The sequence below is a fragment of the Aythya fuligula genome, chromosome 1 (genome assembly GCF_009819795.1).
Source record: "Aythya fuligula isolate bAytFul2 chromosome 1, bAytFul2.pri, whole genome shotgun sequence".
Classification (NCBI taxonomy): Eukaryota; Metazoa; Chordata; class Aves; order Anseriformes; family Anatidae; genus Aythya; species Aythya fuligula.
The window spans coordinates 73878862-73890920 of NC_045559.1; the positions used below are offsets into that span (position 1 = coordinate 73878862).

General features: G+C 45.0%; 1 protein-coding gene across 1 annotated transcript in view; it reads left to right on the forward strand.

The window, feature by feature from the left end:
• The first annotated feature begins 643 nt into the window (after nt 1-643).
• The window catches only part of SULT4A1 (sulfotransferase family 4A member 1), a 37361-nt gene continuing 25945 nt past the window's right edge, over nt 644-12059 (forward strand). Inside the window, 1 exon segment of the mRNA XM_032181460.1 lies at nt 644-940. Coding sequence (XP_032037351.1) covers nt 772-940 — 169 coding nt within the window. The 5' untranslated portion in view covers nt 644-771.

Here is a 12059-nt window from a genome sequence, read left to right on the forward strand (position 1 = left end):
GATTTCTACTAAATAACAGATAGAACTGTAAAGGCTCAAAGTTGTTACTGCTCTGAGCTGTTTGTATTGTTGTTTTCCTTGAGGTTGCTGAGGTTGTAGTAGGGACAGTTTGACAACTTCCATCTGGTCGTTCTTCACAATTTAATACATTAACCTGAAGTTAGCTATATTTTACTCCCTCAGAACTGCATTTGTTTATGCAATTGCCCCCTCCTCCCCAAATTTCCTGTTTATGTGTTGTTGTTTTTTTTTTTTTTTTGAAGTTTATATTTATTGTAGACACCTTGTATTTGAAACTTTCAAAGAATGTTATACTTTAATATCACTTTAGAAGCATACACACAGCCAAACAACCATTAAAAGAAGCAAATAAAAATTCTTTTCTAACCTTCCTGGAACTAACAGAGGCCTAAGTGTATTGAACTGCTGGCTTTTCATCTATAACAGACGAAACAGCTAAAATTATCCTGATTTCTTTAATATAGAGTTTAACCGATGGGTAGACCTTTCATACTTTTCTGTCAGGTGCCAGCAGGCCTTAAATACCCTGAACAGCAGCGCCTGGGTGCTCACCCACAGGCGTTTGGCGGCTGTTGGCGGCGCCGCGCATGACATCACCGCGCGCGCTCCCTCTTCGCCGGGCGGGCGCGCGGGCGGAGGCGTGTTGGGGGTCCGAGGCTGATCCTCGCTTCACCCGCTGCAACCGGGCGCTCCCGCACCTCCCCCCTCCCCCCCCTCCGGTCTCTTCCCTCTCCGTCGGCTAGGCCGAGGATGGCGGAGAGTGAGGCCGAGACCCCCAGCACGCCGGGGGAGTTCGAGAGCAAGTACTTCGAATACAATGGGGTGCGGCTGCCGCCCTTCTGCCGGGGGAAGATGGAGGAGATCGCTAACTTCCCGGTGAGGGACAGCGACGTCTGGATCGTCACCTATCCTAAGTCAGGTAGGCGGGCGGCAGTCCCCCGGGGACGTGTGCCCGGGCACTCTGCGCTGCCGCCGGCACGGCCTTACGCCGCCGGGGTGTCTGCTGCCAGCTCCGGGATTCCTGTGCAGAAACGCCTAAAAGTGGCGCGGGGGGATGCGGTGCTGACCGCACGGAGACGGCAGTATGGTAGCTCGGCGAGGCGGCCAAGCAAACCAGCAGCAAACACAAAGGATTCTTGCGGAAGCCCTTTCTGGAGTGAGGTTCTTTCCAGGTAACAGGATGATCGCTTTCTAGAAAATTCAAAGTCCAGTGGAGATCACAGATATTAGCTCTGTAATTGCCCTTGTGAAATGTTTCAGTATCACAGCTTACTGACTAGCTCTTATTTCGCTGTATTAAGGGTTCTTTGCTCTTTCTCCTCAGTCTGCACAAATACATTTTCAAAAAAGCAGCATCTGTTGTGACGCCATTTCTCAAGGAGTTTTAAATATATATATATATATATATATATATATATTTTAACATTTAGTTAAAAATTATGCTATTAAAGACAACCTAGAGCTTGACAAATGCATGTATTAGGGAGGATAGGGCTAGTTTGTAAGCTGGCAAATGGCCCCGAGAATGCTAGGATTAGGACCAGGCAGCTGCATTCTTATTGTTCTTGTAAAGACTTATATAGCATACAGGAAGCACACAATTTAATTATTTCAGTTTTAAGGTTTTATTTTTGTGAATCTGGGCACCTCTGTTAGTACAGCACCCCAGCCTTGCACTGACAGATTGCTAAATATCCTCACCTAACCTTAGTTTCTAGCAGCCAGGCACAAAATAGCTGTTAATACGTCACCTGGGAATAGTTTAGTTTTGGTGGCTATACAGTTGGCCATGGAAAGCCAACTTGCATAATCATATGTAATTTGCTATTATTTTGTGAATATAGGTCTCTCATAGCCCCAGCTAAGGTCAGTGACAAGTAACTGCTCACTTAACAAAGCTAGTGGTGGTGCTTTACTATAGGAGGGTTTACTAACAGTGTGAAAGCTGACAAAAAGGGAGATGCAGAACTGGACCACCAAAGCTGGAGGTACAGGGTTGTGTGGAGGAACTGGAGGGGCAGCCTCACCTCACAATAAAATAGGTGCCGTAGTATTTTACTTGCTAGGACAGATTATATTTAGGATGGGTCTTGAGTCTGTTCTTGTCACGGCAATAGACTTTAAAACACAGTCATAATGTCTGCAAGCTCCAGGAGACAACAGACCACCTTTGGGTGGCCTGAGGTCTTCTGAAACCCTTGGAACTTGCTTTGTCCACTGATCCTACCTGGCTTATGGCTTGGTGCCTTATTTAGGGTTTCTGAATCAACTGTGAAAGGGTCTGCTAACTAGGGACAGGCCTTTCACTAGAAATTAGACAACCTGAATATGGTTTCCATTGATTTACCCAAGGTCACAGAGGAAGTCTACATCAAAGCCAGAAATTGAATCCAGAACCACATGCTCTTCTCCATTACCTTAACTACAGCTTCATCCTCCTGTCTCTCAGCAGCATTGACAGATTTTTCTGTTAACTGGAGCTGATCAGAATTCTCATAATGGAAAAAAGTAGTTTTACAAAACGTGTTTTGTGCACAAAATGTAGTTAACAGGGATGAAATACCTTGGCATTCTTGGGGAATCTTCAGATGTAAAACATGCTTGGGACCTAGTTTCCTAGTTTCTGTTAATAAACTACATTTGAACAAAATTTCAAGAGTATTTTCAACAACAGAAATTTAGGAAGAGAAAAATACACTAATTTCAGATAGGTCTAATGGAAAACTTTTATGAAAGGAAATCATGTTCATTGTTTCACCACCTTTCCATCTGTACAAATTGTGGAAGAAATATACAAACAAGCCCTTCTGCTAGATGTGAGAGGCAAGTGTTTCTAGCTCCTACTGAGACCTGTACCATATTTTAGTATCAGAAGGCTCCATCAGTAGCTTTTGACCATGTGTTGGTTTATCTGGCAAAGAAAATACACAAGTGGCTTACGGTCTGTGTTTCCGGGAGGTGGGGGTATCACAACTGCTTCAGTATTCCTAGTGACTGATGTAGAAGTATGTATGCCATTTTGAAGACATGCTCTGCACTAGGTGATGCTTCTTCTCTAAACATGAGATGGAGACATTGCTTGGAAATAGTTATGGATATTTACAAATTGGGAGCGATCCAGGAAAAGGCTGGTCCATTAATGGTTGAAAACTGAATGTACCAGTGGCCTTACTGGGAGTAAAGCCTAATGGAAGATGACTCTGCTTTAATGTGATTTCCACTGATAGATGCTTAAATAATGATACTCCTTACATCTTTAATCCTAACTCCTGCATCCAATCAATGGTAACAACTTTGGTAGCTGCTGGACTAGGATGAGTTTGTGCCTAAAACCCAGAGACTCATTTAAACAGATATGTAAATATGTCAGTGTGCATGTATGCTTTTATGTATGTATATTATTAGGACTAATTACAGAAACCCTTTTTGTCATGGTACATAATTTAAAATCAGGTGGGCTTCTGCTCTGTTGAAAAGATCAAGTCATTGATCAAGTCAAAGACCAAGATCATTTCATCTTTCATGCAAGTTTGTAGTGTAAAATGGGCAGGCTGAGCAGAATCACAGAATTGTCTAGGTTGGAAGAGACCTCAAGATCATCGAGTACAACCTCTGACTTAATACTAACAAGTCCTCCACTAAACCATATTGTTAAGGTCAACATCTAAACGTCTTTTAAAGACCTGCAGGGATGGTGACTCCACCATTTCCCTGGGCAGCCCATTCCAATGCCTCACAACCCTCTCAGTAAAGTTCTTCCTAATATCCAAACTTTAGCCTGTTCCCCCTCATCCTGTTGCTAGGCACGTGGGAGAACAGACCAACCCCCACCTCACTACAGCCTCCTTTAATGTACTTATAAAGAGCGATAAGGTCACCCCTGAGCCTCCTTTTCTCCAGGCTGAACAATCCCAGCTCCCTCAGCCGCTCCTTGTAGGACTTGTTCTCCAGACCCCTCACCAGCTTCTTGCCCTTCTCTGGACTCGCTTGAGCACCTCCATGTCCTTCTTGTAGCGAGGGGCCCAAAACTGAACACAGTACCCGAGGTGCAGCCTCACCAGAGCCAAGTACAGAGGGACAATCACTTCCCTAGCCCTACTGGCCACACTGTTTCTTATGCAAGCCAGGATGCTGTTGGCCTTCTTGGCCACCTGAGCACACTGCTGGCTCATTTTCAGCTGACTATCCACCATTACTCCTAGGTCCTTCTCCGCCTGGCAGCTTTCCAACCACTCATGTCCCAGCCTGTAGTGCTGCTTGGGGTTATTGTGCCCCAGGTGCAGGACCCGACACTTGGCCTTGTTGAACTTCATACAGTTGGCCTCAACCCATCGGTCCAGCCTATCCAGATCCTCCTGCAGAGCCTTCCTAACCTCGAGCAGATTGACACACGCACCTAACTTGGTGTCATCTGCAAACTTACTGAGGGTGCACTTGATCCCCTCATCCAGATCATCGATAAAGATATTAAAGAGGACTGAGCCCTGGGGAACGTCACTAGTGACTGGCCTCCAACTGGATTTGACTCCATTCACCATGACTCTTTGGGCCTGGCTACCCAGCCAGTTTTTAACCCAATGAAGCATACGCCAGTATGCTTAAGACCCCTCAATGAGCCCCACCAGCTCTTGGCCTAGGATGCGTTTTTCCCTTAGAGATAGGGACCCATCTGTGGCCATCAGGCTGGGTGCTGAGTAAAGCGCCCCATGGTCGAAATAACCAAAATTTCTGTGTTGGCACCAGCCTCTGAGCCATGTGTTTATCAGGTGGACTTTCCGTGTCCTCTCTGTACCCCTCCCTGCCACCATAGGGATTGACGAAAACACCACCTGTACTCCCGCTCCATCCACTAGCTGTCCCAGTCCCCTAAAGTCCCGTTTGATGATCTTCAGGCTTCTCTCTTCAATGTCATCACTGCTAGCCTGGACTATTAAAAGAGGATAATAGCCAGAGGGGCAAACCAGGTTGGGAAGCTTTCTGGCAATGCCCCTGACCCTGGCCCCAGGGAGGCAGCAGACTTCCCTATGGGTAGGGTCAGGCTGACAAATAGGTTCCTCTGTTCCCCTGAGAAGGGAGTTGCCCACAACAATAACCCTTCTGCCTTTCTTGGTGGAGGCAGTCCTGAGGTGTGGAGTCAACTTCCTCACCCTAGGCATCCTCCTGGGTAGACTTTGTACCTCTTCCTCAGCTACTGGTCTCTCAAGCTCCAGGGCCTCAAACCTGTTGTGTAAGGGCACCTGGGAAGGTAGGGCCAGTGTGGGGGGGTGCATCGCCTGCGATGTCGAGCAGGGACCTGTTTCCAGTCCTCCTCAACTCCTAGGTCCCCTCCCTCTGCCCAACAGCAACAGGGCAGGGGGTCAACCCCCATTTGGGGTGTCTCAGCCTGGCACCTGTCCTTCAGGCCATGCAGGGAGTTGCTCCACAAGTCTATCTCCCGCTCACACTCCCTGGTATCCCTCAACCTCTTGACCTCCTCCTTGAGTTCTGCCACGAGGCGAACCAGGTCGTCCACCTGCTCGCACCTCACGCACACAGTCTCTCTGCCCCCCGCAGGTGGTAGCAACAGGCTCAGGCACTTCCTGCACCGGGAGACCTGAACTGCTGCATTTTTGAGCGGGCAGTCAGTCTGGGTGTGTACAGACTTGAAGAGAGCGCTGTGCCTGGTGTACACCATTGCAGCTGAGCTAGTGGTAGACCACTGTTAGAGGAGGTGTTCGTATGGGCAGGGGGGAACGGTCTGCCCTTCCTGCGCGAAGTGCCGCGCTAGCTGCTGTGCCGCTCCCTTCTGACGTGCCACGCCCTGTTTGCCCGTCCTGGTCGCCGCACTGCCTAGGGGCAGCTTTTGAACAGCCGGGGAGGGGGCGCTGCTGGCTCCGCCTACGCCCCATTCTCGCCTCATTCACCTCCCTCGCGAGGGCTGCCGGGTCCTGGTGGCTCTCTCGAGCGGGCTCGGTGCCGGATAAATTAGCCCTGCCTGTCCGATCTCCCGCTCTACTGCAGAATGCTTCTGCCCCGGAGCCGTTCGCCTCGGCAAGCAGGGTGCAATGAGATTTATGGTAACTACAAGTGTATAGTAATACTATTCCATATAGCATTAAGTAATTGGAGCCCACACAACAGTTTGGTTCACAGGTAAGATGCAGTGTTAGGGAAGAAGCACGTTCTACCTCTGTAATAACTTTCCTGGAACCCTCTCATACTGTGGGGGTTTTGTACCCTAGTTGGAAATTGGAATTCTTTATGAACGTAATAAACTGCAGAATTAATGAACAAGCAAATTCTTCCATGCTATTTCCCCAGTCACCATGCCAAGAGTTAGACTATCTGTCTGCTAAGGTCAACGATTTCAGTGGAATTAATTCAGCACCTAAAGTATAGTACTGACTCCAGGTTCACTTACGTATTTTGCTGTGGCTTATGATGCTAACCCTTGGCTGTAGATCTTTCTGTTTGCTTTAATCATAACTGATGTGCAGTGGCAAGCTTTCTTAATACCCTCTTGTACCTGTTCTGCATCAGTGTGCATTTAATATTCCTGGGTCAAAGCCCACAAATTAATACCTTTTTGCAAAACTGTTAATTTGTTAAAGTGAGCTATTTACATTAATAGCAGAGCTGTCTCTCCAATTTCAATTATTTTGCCAAATAATGTTCTGGACTTCTGTGTGGGAAAATGTCAGTTGCTGGGCAAATATCAGCTTTAAGTCCAGTCAGTTTATGAGAACTCTTGCTCTCTGACCTGTTGTTCACTGTGAAATGGAGTGCTGGATATGGCCTTCAGCTGTCTGTAGGCCTGTCTTTTTATAGACAACATTTTGGATTTTTCTTGCAGCATCGGATTTCAGTAACTACCCAATAGCTTGTAGGGAATATGATGGCTGACTTTAGGCCTTAGGCTTAATGAAGTACCAACAGTAAATTTGCACATCAGTTCAAGGACAGTTTTCCTGTGTGTACATTCATTGAGTTCTCATCTTTCAAATTCTTTCTTAACACTTCAGTCTTGTATGAAATGAACTGGAGAAGGTTTGTTTGAGCTTGCCATTATTTTATTTGCATAAAAGATTCTGTACGTACAGAAAAAAGTCTTGCTTCCTGTTGTGCCTGCTGATAAAAGCGCATTGCATGCATCATGGGTTTTGTGCCTCCTCCTGTTGTGTATACCTCTCCCACTGCAAGCATGCCAGTCTCTTATCTTCTTCTATTTCCAGTGCTCCTGAATCTAACACCTCTTGCTGGGACAGTGGTATCCCTCCCATCCTCCCTCCCTGGCTGGAAGGAGCTTTGTTTATTGTTCTGTCCGTCCCCTTTCCCTGCCATGTCCTGGGGCTCTGTCTACATTCTTCCATTTCCCTTGTACTGTAATCTGTTATTCCTTGCATGTACCTCGTGTTTCTTCTTTTGTTGTAAGGAAAACAGTTCTTTGATCCTTAGACAGTTAGAGCAGTGGAAGAAGCTTCTGGGTTGTGAACCAGACATAGAAGTTTCAGTGTAATCCTCACTTTCCTTTGCTTGTCTGATTATCCTCTTAAAATCAACAGACTTCTGTTCATCAACATCTAGAATATTATTTGTATCAGACTCAGCACTCACGCAAAGGGAGTGCTTCAGGCAAAAGGAGGCTTGAGCCACTGGGGATTGAGATGCATGTGCTTTTCTTTGACTGTGAAATTTATTCAAGGACTTCTTATTTCTAGGCAGTTGTTTCTTCCCCTTCACCTTCTGATCAGTTTCAATTGTCTGTGGGACTGTATTATAAAATACAGGGGAAAAATGTCTGTAGTAAATATACTGTAAAAGTTATACCAAATGACTGTGGAAATTGTGCATTGTCTTCTCCAATCCCATCCTTCTTGTTGTCCTCAGATTATGTGATTTCTTGGCAGGGACGTTACACTTAACTAGCAAGGCTGGTTTCTGTTTCAGGCCTTTGAACGTTACTGTACTGCATAATAATACCCTTCAATATAAAGAGCATTATCGCTTGGCTAAGTTTACATAGCTGCACGTGAGCTGTGCTTGTAGGGGTGTCCTGCACTCTGTGGACATCTAGCTCACTAGCTAATGTATCTGCACTGACCTGACATAGCAATCAGTGAGTAGGTGGCAGGTCTGCACAAAGCTGCAGTGATTGTATTATGTCAGGGAATCAGCGTGTTTGTGTCCTCTTAGCATATCCCATTAGCATATCCCAGATGTGGCTTGGTAAGCTGTACTTTTTTGAGGTACCTGTGAGGTATGCGTTCCAGTTGCCCCTGCATGGTGTGGCAGACTGATAAGCATGGGCACAAGGAATCAGATTCTTCACACTGACCCAGACATACACAGGGCCAACACTGCTGACAGTCCTGATTTGTGCAGACAAAAACAAGACGAGAATCAGGCTGAAAGGATATGCCCAGTCTGTGGGAGTTTCTGGGCTGAGAGCTGTCAGACAGCGATGTGTCAGCTGCAGTGGGTAGCAGAGGTTTACCCTGGTTAATAGCAGGTTTAAGAAAGCCTTATGCTGTTGGAGTAGGGCTCCTCAGGGAACAAGGGCATCCACATGGATGTTTTGTGTGTTAAGTTGATTGATTTGGCTTAATTTCCAGTGTTCTCATAAGGAACTCTTGGGAAGAGTTTTGTTGTTACATTTTTTTGACAACAGTTTCTTATCTTGCAGAATAGCCATATTCTGCTATTCTGGATTTATAGTCCTATTCTCTATGCAGGATTTTGGTCACTTGAGTTTAATCAATTTGTTTTTAATTGGTTTATCTTTTAAGAGTGAATTCAAGTGTTACTGGCCCAGAGACATGCCTTGAGAAATCATGAGGTTGGCTTAAAAATTGAGAGATTTTTTACACAAAATACATTTGGGATTTTTTTTTTCCTTTGTCCTCTGTTTTGTGAGGCAATATTATGCATGCTTACAAGCTCTTCCCTGTGATTTACAACGATACCATACCTGTTAGTTTCATGAACAAGTTAATATTTTGGAAGTAAGAATGGTGGTACTTAACTTTTTCTCTTTTCCAATCCTGTCATTTTTTCAGTTTCTCCCTATCTTAAGTAATTTGTAAAACTCAGATATCCAACCTTTTTAATGTGGTATGAGTGTGCTTCAGTTCTACTTCAGCTAGTCAGAAAGAATGGACTTCTTGCACAAACAAAAAGGAGTCAGCAAACTGCACTGTGTGATGGAGAAGTGTTCTGTGAGCTGTCATAGGGACTGATATATAGGGTACATTTGAATTTGATTTCATGCTCTTGGTTTTTGGTGACTGAAGCCTTATTCTTTCCAACAATTAAAAGAGTAAATACACTGCTTCTTAAGTGCACTCCATTGAGGACCACCCAGGTACAGGAAAGCAAGACCTATAAACAATTATTTGTAGGGGTCAGGGCCATTGGGTTCCTGTGCTTTGAAAACCCTTTTGAAATGGGATTATCTTTTGTTTTATTTATGTATAGCTCAAAATATCATCTGGTATTGACTCAATCCTAACTATTACTAGGCAAAGAAATGATAAATAAAAATGTCAAATAACAAGGAATTGAAGACAATGAGATGTTTGCCACTGATGCGTTTGACTTGATTTCAGTGGGAGTAGAATTGAATATGTCCTTACATGCATAAAGCAGGAACTAAAGGTGGTGAGGAAAGATCTGTCATTAGGAAAACTTGTTTTTGTTATCTAGCTAGCAGTGTTTTTCTCATTTTTCTCTCATGAGTCATTTATCAAGACAGTGAAGAGGTCTTACTAGAGAAAGAACAAGTGGTTCAGAAGAGGAAGAATTCTCTAGTTACCTAATACCTGTTAGGTATTTCTGGGTCTCTAGCATAATTGCTTCCCTACTGTGAAGTAGTGCAAAACTCAAGTGACTTGCTTTGTGAAAGAAGACTCAGGGAAGAGGAAGAAAACTTGCATGCATCCAGCTGGAGCAGCAGATCCTGCACAAGATTGGGGCTCGTTGGGAGTTTATCATTCCTGCAATCGTGGTCCTACTGTTATAAGTTGCCCCCTTAATTAATTTTCAGAGAGCATTGCATTAATAATAGAAAGGAATTTATTGAGTAAGCAACAGCAAGCAAAACAGCGCTGGGCGGCCGGGGAGTCTCGGCTCCACCAACGGTGCGCACCTCACCCCCGCCAGGGTCCTTTTTTATATCTTGGTAATTCTGGGATTACGCAGCACATCCTGGTATATTCTGCGACTGCGCGCACTGTTGCTAGGGGGTCGTCTCTGTCCCTCTGGTGGTCGTGAAGATGAAGGCCGTAGTCTTCCTCCGCGTTGTGGCTCAACTTCTTTATTTGGTCATGTTGGCCCAGCGTGAGACAGGAAGGCAAGATGTTGATACACTAGTTTAACAACTTATCAGGAGATGGTTACATGAACTTTGCAGCAGTGTTTTTTTAACAAAAGAGGCTACTGAGATGCAGAAGGAGAGAAGGGGAGGGGGTTCTCTATTTTGTTACATTAAGCAAAAGAATTTTCATAGTGTCTAGCAAAGCATTATACAGCTCCTTACTTCAGCAGGGAGTTTTCACAACTCCCGTTCCTCAAACAGAACTCCTTGTTTTTATAATACAAAAGACAATGAACAAACATTTATTGTGTATTACACTACCATCATTGGTACCGGAGACAGAAGTGAAGAAGACATTAAATGTCTCTGCCTTGTCTATGTCCCTGTTTGTGAGGTGACCATTTTTATCAAGTAATAGACCAATGTTATCTCTGCTCCTCCTTTTACTGTTAACATATTTTAAAAAGCTCTTTTTATTGTCCTCCACGATACTGGCCAACTTCAACTCTGAGCTTTGGCTGTGTGAATTTTTTCTCTACAATGCAAGCAGCATCCCTGTAGTCCTCCCATGTCTCCTGACCTTGTTTCCAGTGGCCATACACTTTCTTTTTTCTGCCTAAGCTCTAGAAAAAGATCCCTGCTAGGCCAAGCCAGTCTTGTGCCCCACCTACTTGACTTTGATATTTTGGAATTGTCTGTTCCTGTGCTCTCAAGGAGTTGTACTTAGAAAGTGACCATCATTGGTGGATCTCAATAGTTTCAAAAGCAGTTGCCTGTGGGATGTTACTAACTAGTTCCATGCAGAGCCTGAAGTCTGCTCTTCCCATGTCCAGGGTTCAAGTTTTCATGGCAGTTTTCTTCCTATCACCAAAGATTTTAAACTCAACTACTTCATGGTCACTACAGCCAAGACAGCCTCTTCACCCATGAGACCCTCTCTTTTTATAAGCAACAAATCAAGGAGGACACCTTTCCTGGTTGGCTCCCTTAGTACCTGTGCCAAGAAGTTATCATCAGGGTGTTTTAGGAATCTCCTGGATGTTTGTATCAGCTGTGCAGTATTCCCAGCTAATATCTGCCAAGTTAAAGTCACTCATAAGGACAAGGGTGGCTGATCTAGAGGTGTCATTAAAGAATAATTCATCAGTGTTGTCATCCTGGCAGGGTGGTCTGTAGTAGACTTCCACAGTGACATCTGCCTTACTTTTTTGTCCCTTAATTCTTACCCTGAGGCTCTCAACTATGTTGTCATCACCAATGGCAAGCTCTGTACAGCCCAGCCCTCCATTACATATAGTGCCAGCCCCCTGCCTCTTCTGCCCTGCCTGTCCTGTCTGAAGAGCCTGTAACTGTCTGTTGTAACACACCAGTCACATGACTTCCCACCAGGTTTGGGACAGAGCCAAGGCTTCTATCTGCGTGCATTTGTGTAGAATTATTTCAAATGTGCTTCACTGTACCCCACACTTTGTTTTGTTTAAGCTGTACTGTAGTTTATCACCAGAAGCCTGTTTTTGTCCATTTCCCCTTTCAAAACTAGTTTAAGCTCAGCCCTGCTGACTGTTGAGTAAACATCCTTTTCACCCTCTTAGCAGGGTGTGTCCTGTCAGGCACCAGCAGGCCTGGTGTTATGCAGACTATCACATGATCAAAAACTCCCCAAATTCTGATGGTGACACCAGCCGTGGATCTACATATTAGGTCTGCCTAATCCTTTTAATCTTGCTCTCTGGTACTGGAGGGATAG